Source organism: Coccinella septempunctata, chromosome 3, assembly GCF_907165205.1.
Source record: "Coccinella septempunctata chromosome 3, icCocSept1.1, whole genome shotgun sequence".
Lineage (NCBI taxonomy): Eukaryota > Metazoa > Arthropoda > Insecta > Coleoptera > Coccinellidae > Coccinella > Coccinella septempunctata.
In genome coordinates, this window is record NC_058191.1 from 39,576,219 (window position 1) to 39,594,670 (window position 18,452).

At 36.7% G+C, this 18,452-nt stretch overlaps 1 protein-coding gene across 1 annotated transcript in view; it reads left to right on the forward strand.

The window, feature by feature from the left end:
- Nucleotides 1-18,452, forward strand: part of LOC123309930 (out at first protein) — a 180,010-nt gene that overhangs the window by 139,037 nt on the left and 22,521 nt on the right. The window contains exon 3 of the mRNA XM_044893239.1: nt 3,040-3,358. Within this exon, the coding sequence (XP_044749174.1) occupies nt 3,040-3,358 (319 nt within the window). The remainder of the gene's footprint in view (nt 1-3,039; nt 3,359-18,452) is intronic.

Here is an 18,452-nt window from a genome sequence, read left to right on the forward strand (position 1 = left end):
GTGCATAGATGCTAAAAATTAACAAGAAAACTAGTGAATTTGATTGATTGCAAATAAAAAGTTAAAGAAACGTAGCACGGCGCACTCCTATGAAAAACTAATATAGCGATTCTGCGCCCTTGCTTCACCCAAATGAACCCCTCTTTCATACATTGCATAGTCCAGATATACGCACTGCGCACACTTACCCTCTGCGCTCAGTTACCCCGAATGACTCTATCTCAATCTGACACACTCAAGTATGTTGTTTTTTTTTTCTGACAGGCTGTCCTAGACAGTTCCCCCTATATACGGGTCTAATTTTGGCAGAGGTACTCTACAGGATCCAAGGTATCTCCCCACAAAAAGATTTACCATAGTGAATCCTAGAATCGAACTTTTTCAACGTCATAACGCAGCAGCTGTGTATAAATGCATTTCATCCCATGTTTGGGATAATAACATACCTACATCCATATTTGCCAGGGGTGGAACGTGAAAGGAACGAAGCAAATAAAATAAACATAATTTTTTACGATATTGGAGAAAATACGAATCGAACATCAAAGCCGTTTCTTCTCCCCTGAATGTGCAATAGTTCGTATATACTACAGCTCTAAGGGCGTGCGAGCGCCGTCGTCGGAATCAGGATATAACAGGGATTCTCCCCTATTCTGTATTGCCGCATTATTATGCAATTCCAGGAACCGTTGGAGTCCCGATAAAACGGAATCCTGTCGGGATTTCACCCTCCACCTGACGTCTCTCTGCGCTGCCAGTGATTTTTGCCCTTAACCCAATATTATCTTTCATTCAAGAGGTTCTCTCGATTTGGATATAACGATCGCAATTTTTTTTGGGTCTGCGCATTTTCGAGCAAGTTGCTCAATTTAAAGAACGTAAACAGTTGACAATGGATGAGAGAGAGAGTTTATTGATGTATTTTACAATTTCAAGAATTGTTTTCACAAGTCAATGAAAGTAACATAGAAATATCATAGAAACACAAAACAAAACTACTACAGAAATTAACTGCGCAAAAAAATTAACGCACATTCTGAAAATCTCAATTTTAATGAAAGTTAACTCTACATTGACTTTATAATTTATGTTCTCTCGGGAAGGTTTTGAACGAAACAAGACACATTAAATGGAAGAAAAATTCAGGATTTCACCGAATCTTATGTGAAAAAAGAGAAATTAACAATTTTCAAATTACTGAAATGCTGATTAGTGATTCAATACTTGGTATTTCCACCCCTTGCGTTAATTACAGCTCGGCAACGACGGTTCATACTCAAAATGAGTGATCTTAAAATGTTCTGATCTAATCCTTTCCAGATTTCTCCGAGTTGGATTCCTAAGTCATTAAGAGTAGCTGGATGATTTTCTGAACTTCTCAGCCTTCTATTGAGGTTGTCCCAAACCTGCTCAATCGGATTGAGATCTGGACTTCTTGCTGGCCATTCCATTCGAGAGACTTCAACCTCTTCAAGGTACTCCTGAACGATGCGCGCACCATAGGGTCTGGCATTATCGTCCATAAAAATGAAATTTTCACCAATGTATGGGGCAAATGGCACTACATGCTCTTCAAGAATGTTCCTTATATACTTATCAGCATTCATAGCTCCATTATCAACGACCACTAGGTCTGTGCGAGCAATCAAAGATCTTCCACCCCATACTATAATCGATCCTTCCCCTAAACCAGTAGTATTCAGGAAATTGCACTGAGCATATCTTTCATGTGGACGTCTGTATACAAGGAAACGTCGATCACAATGGTACAGGCAGAATCTAGACTCATCTGTGAAGAGAACTTTTCCCAATCGGCCTCTTCCCAATGGATATGCTCTCTCGCAAAATCCAAACGCGCCCTTCGATGGGCTGGGGTAAGAGCTGGGCCTCTTGCCGCGACACGAGGCCTTAAATCATATTCTCTAAGGCGATTTCTTATTGCCTGAGTGCTAGTTTGCACCTCATGAGTTTGCTCAAGCTGAATTTGAAGGAGGCGAGCGGTTGCAAACCGTTGTCTCAACGAAGAAACTCTCAAGTAACGTTCCTGAATGGCAGTTGTTACCCGTGGTCTACCCTGTCCTGGTCTTCGGATATTCATACCTGTCTCCCTGAATCGCTGCAACAATCTGGACACACTTGTATGGGAAACTCCAAACCTTTCTGCAATTCTTGTGTATGTCCACCCCTCTTCTCGCAAAACTACCGCTTAGGCACATTCCTCTTGGGTCAAATTGCGTGTTTCGCGTTGCATAGCGATCGAGTGTAGAAAATCAAACGAAAGAAAAACTATTGATCACTAGAATTGATCGAGAACAACTGATTTTAGAATGGAGCCAATACATTCAAAATCTGATAATATCATCTTTTTTTATTCCTGCTAGGAAAAAACATCTGTATTGAAGAAAACCGTTGAAAGTGGATAACATATTATGCATGCATAATTCTTATAAAAATAATTATCATTGAGAACACCTTCAGTTGTAGAATAAATTTGAGATTTCCATAATGTGCGTTAATTTTTTTGCGCAGTGTATATAGAGAGGGAGTTTTGTGGCAAGAGCAGCATGGTAATTGAATTGACTTATTAATAATAAATTAAGTGTAGAGATTGCACGACAAAAAACGTGAAAAGCCACGGAAACAGAGGAACACTTTAAATGAACCAATTGCACACATATAAATCAATACATTAGGTGTAAAGACAAAGTACTAAACTAACTGTTGTATACATAAAATAATATTTACAAGTTAAGATATATGAACAATTAAAAGACAGTACATTTTAAGCTTGTAGAGATAGAATAATAATATAATAATAAAACACAAACGAGTAAATCTTGTTTTGATAAAAGCCTCAAATGAAATATCAAAATACATAATATATAAATAAATATAAATAAACATAAATAAATAACCATCTTAACACACCCCAGTACTAATCACCTCATCAAGTTTACCAAACTTTATCACTCTATCAAAGATTTAATATGTTGAAATGAACATTTATACTTACTTATTTTTTCTTATCCTTCTTTTCAGGAAGTTCAAGTTATTAAAGCTCTGATCTTGGGCGAAGAAGAGAGAGGCCAATCGCAATATCAAGTAGTGTGTTTCCTGTTCCATTTTCCCAAGGACTCTTTCATCTCATCAGATGCTATGTCGAAACTCCGCCAGAAAAATCCTAGTGCCATAAGGATACCGGAACAAGATTTAGTGAGAGATAATTACACAATGGACTATCATGTTTCACTGCAACATTCTGGTGTGTTTTCGCCTCATATCGCAGATTTGTGCGCTGAGGCGAAAGAATCGACGTATGTTAGACATGAGGACTTGACCTTCTGGTCAATCAATCAAGGTAAGCGTTTTTAGGTCCATATTACAGAAATCTTTTTCTCGATGGGAAATGACATATACTTTCAATGAAGAATAAATTTTTTATAGCTTGATTTTGAACAATTGAAATCATGGGGGAACGCCACTAAAACTTTTTTATAGCTTTCTCACTGCCATAGACTGTCAGCTCAATTTATGTCAGTTTTCTGGTATACAAGGTGAGTGTTCGACTCGTACAAATATTTTAACAGTGGATTCTTGAGGTCTAAAGAAACACTTTTTTTTTATTTTGAACATCGAATTACTCAGAAACGGCACATTATAGCACAAAATATGAAGAATACCTTTATGTTACAAAACGTTCAAATATTCTTTAGATAGCGTCCAACTTAGTTTCAATAGTTAGGTTCTTTGAATTTTTGTTATTTTTATGGTACGTAATGGTTATAATGGGAGAACTGGAAGACATGGGTGATATCTTGTGTTCGAAAAAGATTCATAAAATAAATGAAAAACTATATTCCCAAAATCATTTCATTCGATAAAACCGTTTGTGAGTTAGAACTTAAAATAGAATAGCGTTCCTGGTTTTGATCTTCCCAGGAAAATATGGTGTATTCTGAATCGTATAAGAATTGGTCGCGGACGTTGCAATAGCATGCTTATAAGGTGGAATTCAGTTGAAAGCCCTAGTTGTGAATGCGGGGAACCAGAAGAAACCATATATCATCTGGTTAATCATTGTCCGATTTATAAATTTCAAGATGGTTTTAGAGCTATACATGCAGTTTCCGAATCTTTTTTAAATCGGGTTGTCAATTTTAGAGCAATCTGACATATTGAATCTTATTTTATTAATTTACCTTTTTCTGCATTTGTTTTCTCTTTATTTCGGATGAAAGTTTCTGGTATCTTGGAGAAGACTTGCTGCATTTTCCTTTTTGTTGGAGAAAGAATCGATTTTTGAAGTGCGAGATGCCTGCCCTTCAATATGGAATATTTCAGCTTATTTCGTGAACAATTACAATCCACCACACTCACGGGAAGAAAGGTTTTTTTACTGAGGTTTTCCCTGAGCTCTTGTTTCGTACACCAATTTGTATGGTACCCCGTTTACGCTAACCTCTGCTAAAACTGTATCTCATACACATGTTAAAGATTGTAACGCTCTGTATCAAAAGAATATTATATATGTATATACAGGGTGTTCCTAAATTGAACGTACAAACGAAAAGGGGAGATTCCTCAAGTGAGTTTAAGAAAAAAAAGTCCCATAAACATGGGGTCGCAAACGTTACGTTTTCGAGATACAGAGTGTTGAAGTTTAAATTTTTTTTCTCGAAATCGTTGGTAGATACGACAAAACTACTAGAGACCGAAAAGTTTAGTATAAGAACAAAGCTTCTTTTTACATTTTTTCAAATTAACAGTAGCTCACCAAAAAAAAAGTTCTGCAGAAGAACAGGTGGCAGTGTTCCAGAAAAAATATCACCCTGTGGATATTCTATCGAAATTGCCATGTCACGTGGTGAGAACTCTAAAATGTAATATCTATGCCAAATTTCAGTTGAATATCTTGTGAAGTGTAGATTCTATGAGAAAAAAATTCAAACTTCAACACTGTATCTCGAAAACGAAACGTTTGCGACTCCATGTTTATGGGACTTTTTGCTTAAACTCACTTAAAGAATCTCCCTTCTTCGTTTGTACGTTCAATTTAGGAACACCCTGTGTACTAAAAATAATTTTTTTATGGTTTTTTCAACAGCCTGTATCTTTCAAACCGAGCTGATTCAGAAAAAATGGTAAAGGAAAAAAGTGTTTCTTTTGACCTCAAGACTCTACTGTTAAAATATTTGTACGAGTCAAAGATTCACCCTGTATAAGAAAAAATTCTGAATTGCTTTTCAGGTGTCATCTTTAGGGTGCTACATCTAAGCAGAGGCTGCTCAGAAAAAAAACCCACACTATTTTCTGACAAGGAAGCACCCCTCAAATTTTTCAGATCTAGTAATATACACTCTGTATACGCATTTTCATTTTGGGAGACGCCAAAATTCATTCAAAAATGGCCGAACATAAACCCACCTCATACATTCTAGAAACCTGTCGTCTTCAAGACCTCGCAGATAGGTACAAGGCATAAAACTAACGCGCCCGCAAGGTCCCCCATCATCCGGGAAATGAAATTTTGTAGGATCCATAATCCCCTTGTGTCTGAACTAAGGTCTCTTTACGACGCAGTTCCACCTCGGCCGTGACTGCTCAAAAATAAATAAAACCCGGTAGAACACACTTCCCGTTGGACTACCAGGCACTATCGATTTCCATTCTGGAGGTTTAGAAACAACCCTTTTCCGTTCGGGGTAGATCTTATCACGTACCGGGATAATATTCAGGACCCGGCTGCCAGAATGGGTTTTATTGAATTTTCCGATAGGGCACTATTTTCGCTATGGATGGTAATAGTGTCGGTGGAAACGCTCGTTTCGATTCGGGGGACCATGGATTTGAGAGTGGGGAAAAAAATTACTTTCCTCATTTCGAACCATTAGTAAGCTGTAACTGAGGCGAATTTGCTCTTGTCAAAAGGAGATTGGAAGGGAATACAAAGTAGAAATATGTCTCGTTGAACCTTATTAAAATGAATGTAGTGAAAACCAAAGAAACGAAATATTGTATATCGCAAAAACCAAGCAATAACAGAGAATATAAAAGTTGAATATTTTATCGATGAAATTTCAAGATTTGTTACTAGAAGAGTGTATAATATTCACATCTACGATGATTTTTCTGGGAGACCAAACAGTTGCACTGAGGTCGATGAAATTTCGAGATCTATTACTAAAAGAGTTGCTCCTTTCAAATTAAAAATTTGATTTTCTGGTAAACAATATTCGATATCCGAAAGTTTGGTAAGCAAATTTAGGTTTTCGATCAGGCTTAATCTATTGTGAGCAATTTCGAAAGCCTATTTCGCTTAGTTTAGATTTTCATCTCCGAAATGGCATTTTTCAAAAATTGCAAATTTCAATCTGCGATATCTCCTGTTATATTAGTCTGATCCAATTGGGATTTTCGGTTATATAATCAGCGTTGCCAAGGCTCCCACCCTAGCACATAAACTCGATTTCGAAAATCTCGATTTTTTGGGTCAAAAATGAGCAAGGGGTTAGACCCCCCTAAAATGACTTATTTGCTACTCTGTCTGAAAATCAAGATGTTCTACTACTGTCTTAAGATATGGAGTGCATAGAATTTGTTTTGAAGATTCAAGAAAACCAAACAGTTAATGATTTAATAGGGAATTGCACTCCAGTGAGCTTTTCGAAGTCAACTCGAAAATGAAAAGTGGAAAAACAAAAACAATTATTTTCTCCCAAAATGGGTCGGATATTTGAAACTTTGGTATGAAAATATAGGTTTTCGAACACGCTGAATCTATTGCGAGCAGCTTCGAAAGCCTATCTCCCTTCGTTGAGATTTTCAAAAATTTCAAATTTCAATATGCGATATCTCCTGTTATATTCGTCTGATCGAATTGGGATTTCCAGTAATATAATCAGCGTTGCCTAGGCTTCCACCCAAGCACAAAAACTCGATTTCGAAAATCTCGATTTTTTGGGTCAAAAATGAGCAAGGGGTTAGACCCCCCTAAAATGACTTATTTGCTACTCTGTCTGAAAATCAGGATGTTCTATTACTGTCTTATGATATGGAGTGCGTTGAATTTGTTTTGACGATTCTAGAAAACCAAACAGTTGATGATTCAATAAAGAATTGCACTCCAGAGAGCTCCTCGAAGTCAACTCGAAAATGAAAAGTGGAAAAACAAAAAAAATTCTTTTCTACTAAACAGTGCCAGATATTCGAAATTTTGGTATGGAAATATAGGTTTTCGAACACGCTGAATCTATTGCGAGTAGTTTTGAAAGCCTATCTCCCTTCGTTGAGATTTTCATCTTGGAAATGGCATTTTTCAAAAATTGCAATTTTCAATCTGCGATATCTCCTGTTATATTCGTCTGATCAAATTGGGATTTCCGGTTATATAATCAACGTTGCCTAGGCTTCCACCCAAACACAAAAACTCGATTTCGAAAATCTCGTTTCTTAGGTCAAAAATGAGCAAGGGGTTAGACCCCCTAAAATAACCTATTTGCTACTCTGTCTAAAAATCAGGTTGTTCTATTACTGTCTTAGGATATGGAATGCATAGAATTTGTTTTGAAGATTCTAGAAAACCAAACAGTAAGTAGAGAATTTCATTCCAGAGAGCTCCTAGAAGTCAACTCGAAAATGAAAAGTGGAAATTGCATTTTTAAAAATTGCAAATTTCACTTGAGAATTCGTCAAGACCGAACGGTTCACCGAGATGGATAAAATCTCTAGATTTATTACAAGAAGAGTTGCTCTTTCAGAATATGTATAACATTCCAATCTACGATAACTTTCCTGGAAGATAAATCACTCCAAAGATGACCTTCGAAAAATTCCCAAAAAGATGAGTTCAGTTAAAACTTCCTCAAGACAAAACGGTTGTGCTGAGATGGAGAAAATTCTCAGATTTATTACAAGAAGAGTTGCTCTTTCAGAATATTTATCACATTTAAATCTACGATAATTTTCCTGGAAGAAAAACTACTCGAAAGTTGACCTTCGAAAAATTCCCAGATAGTTGGGATCAGTTAAAACTTCCTCAAGACCGAACGGTTATGCCGAATTGGATAAAACCTTGAAATTTATCACAAGAAGAGCCAAATTCGACGTTACTGGTTCAGTCGGAAACAAAAAGAGGGTGCATGAAACAGACGAAGCGAGGGACGTGGCTGTCTTAGGTCATGTAGTAATGGATCCGACCTTTAATAGAAGGAAGTGATAATCTATAAGCAACATAAATTCCAGTAGGACATGTAGGAGCTCTACTATGATACATAATATATCATAGAATCTTCGAAAAAAATTCGTCCGACTCTTGCCAACCCTCACGACCCAAACAGATGTAGAACAATCCAAGAAATCGAAAGTGATAAATACGCAAAACGTCCTCTGCCAATCCATCTTTCTTTCATGACCTCCGAAGCGGAGTTCGCGAGTCCCAGGTGTGAATAATGCATGTTAGACTTCCACCCCCAACGGGGGCGGCCGCCAAGGGACCGAATACCGTTACACAAGGGGTTCGACCTTAACGAATATCCGAACGTCAAATTAGACGCGATGAAAAGGGTTCGCCAGCCAGAAAGAACCGACGTCTGATCTCCCGATTTACCCCCGTCGAATTTGCGGTTAATTATTCAAATCCGGAAAAAATTTGCATATATTCAAATGATCCGCGTCGGAGGGTGGCGTCTGAAGTGCGGATTATTCAAATTGGCCGCCATCGATTTCGGGCCCTTGGCTAGATGGAGAGGCCCAAGGAATAGCAGGTCTCTCTGTAGGTGTTTACGCGTCGGGTCAGGAACCTGTTGCGTCTTGCTGGAACAAGCGGGGAACGATCGTTCTGTTTTCAATAGGACATTTTCGATCGGGATTGGCAGGTGAAGAGAGATTCGAGTGTTTAATAGGATTGTTTTTGAGTAATTCGGTAGAAGCGATATCATTCTCACTTGAAGAGTTATCCGATGGGGATGAATACGAAATTCAAGCACATTTGGTTTATTAATCCACTAAAATTATCGTAGTTTTCAATTTGAGGTAGGCAGATTACAGTGGCGGCCCGTGAACATTCATCGTAGGTAGGAAGATTTATTTTTAATATTTTCTATACAGCGTGGAAAAGCCAAAGGAAATGAATTCATTACCTTGATAACTGTTCAGACAGTCTCAAATTCTTTCAGATAAATTATCGTTCTGAAGATTTAATTCGATGTTGAGGAATATCAGTCACAAGGAACAGTTGTATACAATTTATTCAATGGCAACGTTTCTGAGCATTTAGCTCCTTCATCAGGCCCATGAATAATGGTTATAAATCATTCGAATACATAGGATAGCATTAAAACCACACCAAACAAGACGTATCAGTATAAACAAAAGCATCAGCCAATACAGACTGCATTAAAATGTATGGTTTTAATTATATCCTGAGAAGGCCATTTTATTGTATGAACATTTATTTGATGATTTCGATGTATTCGAATGATTTATAACCATTATTCATGGTCCTGATGAAGGAGCTAAATGCTCAGAAACATTGCCATTGAATAAATTGTATACAACTGTTCCTTGTGACTGATATTCCTCACCATGGAAGTCTCAAATTCGATGTCCAGTGAGGAGTTTTCGGAAACTAAATGAGCTAGAACAAAACACATGGCACCTTTTCTAGTACTTTTTCAGAGAAACAAAGAATGTTAAAAACTTTTTCGAGTTATGAGCACACTTAATCCAAACTTGAACCTTCTACACAATTCTACAGGAGCTTTTTTGCGTAGAATCCACTGACCAACTTGAAAAACTTTTCTTTTTCTTTATTTAGAATTATGAGGCAAAGTTTTGTTTTCTTAAATTTAGACTAATTGAATTCATCATCTGAATTGGAAAAAAATCGCAGATTTCAAAAGTATATGTAGGGTGAGTCTTTGACTCGTATAAATATTTCAACAGTATATTATTGAGGTCGAAAGAAACAGTAATAAATATAATGATAAAAATATATATCCCGGGTTTCATGAAGCTTGATCGGGGAATCAACGCTTGATTGACGATTAGAGGTCAAATTGTTTTTTATCGATGATAAAGTCATGATCATTCAGAATATCATTCTCGCATCAAATTATGATGTTCATACGTCCATTCAATTATTCTCAATTGCTATTTCTTCAATATATTCAGAAATAAAAAGGTTTCAGTCATTTCGTTTCAAAAATCGTTGATCGGACAATCGAAGTTTCAAGAAACCCGCTGATTTTAAGTTTTCATGTATGTTACATCTGGAATAACAAAATAAGCTTCAGATTAACTAGCTAAATCAGTGACACTACACAAACTGTGGATCCTTTAAACAGAGTTGTATTCAGCCAAAATACCCAATTTTTCAAATTTCTCAGATAATTTTTGATTTTTGATCATCAAATTACTCAAAAACGGCGCATTATACGAAAAAATATGAAGTATAGACACTCTTATTTTACAAAACGTGAAAATATTCATTAGATAGCTTTCAACTTAGTTACAAAAGTTGGGTTCTTTGAATTTTTGGTATTTTTATGGTAGGTAATGGTATAAGATAGGTATAGCTATTTGAAATACTCATAATGAGCTGTGCCACTCCTGGAAAAATAAAATTACCTTCAGAATAACTAGCTGAATCTGTGACACTACACATCTGGGCATCTGGGGATCTTTTAAATAGAGTAGTCTTCAGCCAAAGTACCCAATTTTTCAAATTTCACGGATACTTCTCATTTTTGAACATCAAATTACTCGCAAACGGCGCATTATACGAGAAAATGTAAAGAATACTTTAATTTTTTTTACAAAACGTTCAAATATTCATTATATAGCGTCCACTCAGTTTCAAGAGTTGGATTCTTTGGAATTTTTGGTATTTTTATGGTACGTAATGGTCATAATGAGAAAACTGGAAGACGTGGGTGATTTCTTGTGTTCGAAAAAGATTCATCAAATAAATGAACAATTATATTTCGAAATTCACCTCATGCGATAAAATCGTTTGTGAGATAGAACTGAAAATAACATTTTTTATGGTTTTCCAATAGCCTGTATCTTTCAAACCGAACTGATTCGAAAAAAATGGTATACGAAAAGAGTGTTTCTTTTGACCTGAAGAATCTGGTTGGTTTTCTAACATCCTGTAACTTTTGAGCCGAGCTGCTTCGAAAAAAATTTATAGGAAAAAAATGTTTCTTTTGACCGCAAAAAAAGACTGACACTGTTTAGATGTCTACTGTTTTCTTCTGAACGTCACAAAAAAATGTGGTTCAAGTTTCAGATGTGCAACTTCGAAGAGAAAATAGTTATATGAGAGCTTTTAAAAATCATCAAAATCTAAATTTTTGCTAATAACTCAAAAAGGAAGGATTTCAGGAGGCTTAGGTTTTCACCATTCTTCGTTTCTCTGAAAGAAAGTCAAGTGTTTTGTTCTGGCTCTTTTATGAATTGAATTATCATGTTCAGACCATTTTGAGCTCAAAATTCAAAAATTTCAGACAATTGGGACGAATAATAAGGCTCTCTGTCAAAGGAACAAGCATCCAAAAAAAAATGAAAGTTTGTTAGGTTAGGCATCCTCAGGTTTGAGAGTTGTTAAAGAAATATTGTATAATTCACAGTCTTCAATTCGAAAGACCAGAATTGTTAAACTGATAATAATTTATTTCCCACAACGTAAAAAATAAAATGTTCTAACAATCAACAAAATATCTCTCCAAATTTTTTTTCCTGAATATCATAAAATTCCCGTACCGAACGTCAAACCGCAAAATGCTTAACGGTGCCGTTATATCACGTTATCAGCCTTAACTGCGCATATACAACCGAAAGAACACAGGCCATAAAAGACAGGAAATTTGAGAAAGAACGAGAAATAGGATGGGACTCAAGCGAGTATCCGAGGACATTTTCGTCGGATAACAAAGGGTCGCGAAATGATCCGTTATTAGCCTCGGGAAAAAAAATAAGCAACAAAAGGATCTGTATTTTATATAGTTCACATAAAATATTACGGTTTTGCCCTCTCCTTCTCCTTCGTGGGGATAAATAACAAAAAGTTTTAAGTGCCGCAGTGACTCGACTTCGCTTCCGACCGAAAGTTCATGCAATTCCAAGGACAGAAAAAACTGTAATTCATTCAGTTCCTCGGAATCCTGCATCATCCTGATGATTACGAAAGTAGCTTCCGAAAAAAAAATTGTTGTTTTCTGGAGTTCTGAGCTCGACAAGATTTTCTAGACGTGCTATTTGATACGAAACAAATAGAGAGGGACAAAATGATGTTTCTCTTTCGAAGTTAAGAGTTAAGTTGGCAAAAATCAGCATGTAAAGCGGAAAACTATACATGGAAATATGCATCTCAAGATGAAAATTGACTTGAAGTTGTCCATTTTCAGTTCTGCTTTTGTTATCATTGTAATATGAGCTATATTATTATATTAAGCGTGTTCGAAAACCAATAGTTGCTTATGAAACTTTCGGATATCTAACACTGTTTACCAGACAATCAAATTTTTAATTTTTCCATTTTTCAACCTTCAAATTAGGTGGTATCTAGTAGAAAAATCGTGGAAGATTTAAAGGTGATATACACTCTGGAAAAGCAAGCTTTCTATATCTCGACATTTCATCCACTCCGGTGCAACCGTTCGGTCTTGAAGAAGTTTTACCTGAACCCAACTTTTGGAGAATTTTTCGAAGGTCATCTCGAAAGATGACCTTCGAAAAATTACTCGAAAGTAATTTTTCTTCCAGAGAAATCATTGTAGATCTGAACGTGATGCATATTCTGAAAGAGCAACTCTTCTAGTAGCAAATCTGAGAATTTCATCCATCTCGGCATAACCGTCCAGTCTTGACGAATTCTCCAGTGAAATTAGCAATCTTTGAAAAATTCCATTTCCTAGATGAAAATCGCAACGAAGGGAAATAGGCTTTCGAAACTGCTCGCAATAGATTCAGCGTGTTCGAAAACCTATATTTTCATACCGAAATTTCAAATATCCGGCTCAGTTCAGGAGATAATATTTTTTTTTGTTTTTCCACTTTTCATTTTCGAGTTGACTTCTAGGAGCTCTCTGGAATGAAATTCTCTACTGAATTATCAACTGTTTGGTTTTCTAGAATCTTAAAAACAAATTCTATGCACTCCATATCCGAGAACAGTCATAGAACATCCTGATTTTTAGACAGAGTAGCAAATAGGTCATTTTAGGGGGGTCTAACCCCTTGCTCATTTTCGACCTAAAAAACGAGATTTTCGAAATCGAGTTTTTGTGATACGGTGGAAGCCTAGGCAACGCTGATTATATAACCGGAAATCCAAATTTGATCAGACGAATATAACAGGAGATATCGCAGATTGAAATTTGCAATTTTTGAAAATTGCCATTTCGCAGATGAAAATCTAAACGAAGGGAGATTGGCTTCTGCAAATGGTTGCAACTTTGCCCTAATCTTTCTCTCCCACCCTGTGAGTGGTTCCAGGACGACAGGAAGACAAAAATCACGAAAGAATCCTTTTTGCTTGCACTAAGAATTAAACTTCTTAGTGCCTCTAAACAAATAAATATTCCATTTTTTTATACAGGGTGTTCCTAAATTGAACGTACAAACGAAAAGGGGAGATTCCTTAAGTGAGTTTAAAAAAAAAAGTCCCATAAACATGGGGTCGCAAACGTTTCGTTTTCGAGATACAGAGTGTTGAAGTTTGAATTTTTTTCAAGTTTTTGTCTCATAGTATCTACACTTCACAAGATATTCAACTGAAATTTGGCATAGATATTACATTTTAAAGTTCTCACCACGTGACATGGCATTTTCGATAGAAGATCTACAGGGTGATATTTTTTCTGGAACACTGCCACCTGTTCTTCTGCAGAACTTTTTTTGGTGAGCAACTGTTAATTTGAAAAAATGTAAAAAAAAAAGCTTTGTTCTTATACTAAACTACACTTTTAAAAAAAACAAACGTTCAATAATTTGATGTGTCAAAACTGGCACTGAATTCATTCACCACAGATTACAAACTGGCCTTCCTATCATAGTTACGAGAATTTCGAGAGAATCGTTCAAAATTTTTTTTCTCGAAATCGTTGGTAGATACGACAAAACTACAAGAGACCGAAAAGTTTAGCATAAGAACAAAGCTTCTTTTTACATTTTTTCAAATTAACAGTTGCTCACCAAAAAAAAGTTCTGCCGAAGAACAGGTGGCAGTGTTCCAGAAAAAATATCACCCTGTAGATATTCTATCGAAATTGCCATGTCACGTGGTGAGAACTCTAAAATGTAATATCTATGCCAAATTTCAGTTGAATATCTTGTGAAGTGTAGATACTATGAGAAAAAAACTCGAAAAAAATTCAAACTTCAACACTCTGTATCTCGAAAACGAAACGTTTGCGACCTCATGTTTATGGGACTTTTTTTCTTAAACTCACTTAAGGGATCTCCCCTTTTCTTTTGTACGTTCAATTTAGGAACACCCTGTATAGTTTATTTTGAGGGCGTTTCACTTTTATATTAAGTTTTTTGTAAGTTTATGATTCTGTTATTGGGTTTACCCCGTGTATAAATGAATAAATATTGTAATTTTTTGACCATTTTCATCCGATCTGATTACATCTAATATCTAAAACGAATATCCACAGTATCAGGAATGTATTCTGGCGAATTTCCCTCCCCGGTATGATCCCGAACGAACAATGTTGATGCTCCATACGTGTCGAATGAATTTCCGGCCCTGACAAGCGGGAATATTTATTAGAAACTCCTCACCTGTAAATGTTGGATTCGAGCACCCTTATTTATGGTTCTAAACTGAACAATTCGGATCCGGTGATGGACTCGACGGGTAGTGGAGGCTCGTTGGAAACCGTGGCGGATTTAGCATTCAGAGTGCTTCACGTCCAAATGGAAATAAATAATGGTTTAACGTACCCATTGCGAATTTTCACGCGGGAAACGCCTAGCGCCCCGCGAAAAAGGGAAAAAGGATTTGATGCTCGGATGAAAGGGTGTATTCCACCTGATTCGGTTAATGCATCGACATTCTGGATAGTGAATCCTGCTAAAGGGGTGAAAAGTTCACGGTCTGATAGAGGTTAATTTTTTTTTCGAGCTGTTCCAATGATACAGACAAGCAAAATTCAATGGAAGCCGCCAGGATTCATCAGAAACGTCACTGAAGAATTTTTTCCCCGAAAACAGTTGAATGTAAAATATGGAATATTTCCACTTGTAACAGACAAGCTGCATTTTTACCGGTTCGGCCCTGATAAAAATATATAGCCAATTTTAGTTTTCATATTGAGCAGTGTCACCTCTGGACAAACAAAATTACCTTCAGAATAACTAGCATAATCTCTGACACTTCACATCTGTGGATGTTTTAAACAGAGTACCCAATTTTCCGAATATCACAAATATTTTTCATTCATCATCATATAAGAAAATATGAAGAGTACATTTATTTTACAAAACGTTCAAATATTCATTTCATAGCTTCATTACATAGCGTCCAACTTAGTTTCAAGAGTAGGGTTCTTTGAATTTTTGGCATTTTTATGATACGTAATGGTCATAATGAGAAAACTGGAATACGTGGGTGATATCTTGTATTCGAAAAAGATTTATCAAATAAATTTAAAAAAATATTCCGAAATTTATTTCATACGATAAAACCGTTTGTGAGATTTGAAAATCCAGTTCAGTAAGTCAGAAATATCCGAAACTTGACAAGTTATGGTATGTCGATTTCAGGTTGACGAGAAAACAACAAGCTCCCTGTAAAATGCTGGATAATTATACCCCCATTCACTATTATTTTAGCACTCGGTTGGCCATGAAATAATTTTCGCAAGTTTTTATAACTAGAACGGAGTAAGGTTGGCACTCATGAAATGTCGTTAATGTCGTAACGCCTTTAATATCATTTAATATTACAAAAATGCGGAAAGTGATTGAAATTGAAAAAGAGAGAAGACGGGGTTTCAGTAAGTACTACGTAGACTTGAGGTCCGCTCATTCAAATACACTGCGCAAAAAAATTAACGCACATTCTGAAAATCTCAATTTTAATGAAAGTTAACTCTACATCGACTTTATAACTTATTTTTTATGTTCTCTCGGGAAGGTTTTGAACGAAACAAGACACATTAAATGGAAGAAAAATTCAGGATTTCACCGAATCTTATGTGAAAGAAGAGAAATGAACAATTTTCAAAATACTGAAATGCTGATAAGTGATTTAATACTTGGTATTTCCACCCCTTGCGTTAATTACAGCTCGGCAACGCAGGTTCATACTCAAAATGAGTGATCTTAAAATGTTCTGATCTAATCCTTCCCAGATTTTTCCGAGTTGGATTCCTAAGTCATTAAGAGTAGCTGGATGATTTTCTGAACTTCTCAGCCTTCTATTGAGGTTGTCCCAAACCTGCACAATCGGATTGAGATCTGGACTTCTTGCTGGCCATTCCATTCGAGAGACTTCAACCTCTTCAAGGTATTCCTGAACGATGCGCGCACGATGGGATCTGGCATTATCGTCCATAAAAATGAAATTTTCACCAATGTATGGGGCAAATGGCACAACATGCTCTTCAAGAATGTTCCTTATATACTTATCAGCATTCATAGCTCCATTATCAACGACCACTAGGTCTGTGCGAGCAGTCAAAGATCTTCCACCCCATACCATAATCGATCCTCCCCCGAAACCAGTAGTATTCAGGAAATTGCACAGAGCATATCTTTCATGTGGACGTCTGTATACAAGGGAACGTCGATCACAATGGTAGAGGCAGAATCTAGACTCATCTGTGAAGAGAACTCTTTCCTAATCGGCCTCTTCCCAATGGATATGCTCTCTCGCAAAATCCAAACGCGTCCTTCGATGGGCTGGGGTAAGATCTGGGCCTCTTGCCGCGACACGAGGTCTTAAATCATATTCTCTGAGGCGATTTCTTATTGTCTGAGAGCTAATTTGCACCTCATGAGTTTGCTCAAGCTGAATTCGAAGGAAGCGAGCGGTTGCAAACCGTTGTCTCAACGAAGAAACTCCCAAATAACGTTCTTGAATGGCAGTTGTTACCCGTGGTCTACCCTGTCCTGGTCTTCGGACATTCATACCTGTCTTCCTGAATCGCTGCAACATTCTGGACACACTTGTATGGGAAACTCCAAACCTTTCTGCAATTCTTGTGTATGTCCACCCTTCTTCTCGCAAAAATACCGCTTGGGCACATTCCTCTTGGGTCAAATTGCATAGCGATCGAGTGTAGAAAATCAAACGAAAGAATAACTATTGATCACTAGAATCGATCGAGAACAACTGATTTCAGAATGGAGCCAGTACCTACATTCAAAATCTGATAATATCATCTTTTTTATTCCTGCTGGGAAAAAACATCTGTATTGAAGAAAACCGTTGAAAGTGGATAACATATGCATGCATAATTCTGATAAAAATAATTATCATTGAGAACACCTTCAGTTGTAGAATAAATTTTAGATTTCCATAAGGTGCGTTAATTTTTTTGCGCAGTGTAGTAGGTAACCCTGATATTCTAAAATCCACAATACGTCAGACGGTAGCGAAAATACCCAATGTAAGTGAATTCATGTATTGTTTCATCTGAATCTAAACGACTTATATTTCAGCTGAATGTTTCCACAATCAGAAAGATTGTGAGATGAAGAATTAATTTGAAAAGAGCAAATGACAGTTATCATCACAGGCATTAATGTTTTTATTGAATTGGGGACGAAAAAATACTTGCCTTAAAATATATTCAACTTCCGTTCTTAAATCAGGTAGTGAAATGAACAATTTCTTGGACTGAAATCAGCGATCCTCAGATTTAAAAACATTAAAACACCATTTTCCCATGAGCCCGAAGTGAACGATCATCCCAGTCTCCAGGAAAAAAAGTAGAATAGATATTCATTCTGGTAATTCATCTCAATGAATTCAGAAAATCAGAGCGGAAATCCTCATCCATCTCGGATCCTCGGGAAACTCGTTACTTTCAACCTCTTCCAATTCTTCCGTCATAACAATGATTGAAAGTGTTCAGATCATCGCTTGATGAAAGTGTCTGGAACCGGATAGATGATATCAGCTGACAGAAGACTGTCATACTTTGACATTGATTTATCGGTGCCGTAAGCTCGAAGAAATAATTTCAAACCGAGTGACGTTCCTCAGGATCACTTACTTCGGATTGGAATGAATGAAGCATCGATAAGAGGACAAAGGGAAATTCAAGGAGGACTCTATCAACTATGTCATCTTGAATATTTTCTTTAGAATCTGAATATGGAGTTGATTTGACGCAACTGTTCAGTCGGAAACAAAAAGAGGGTGCATGAAAGAGACGAAGCGAGGGACTTAGCTGTCGTAGGTCATGTAGCAACGGATGCTTTTGAGACGAGCG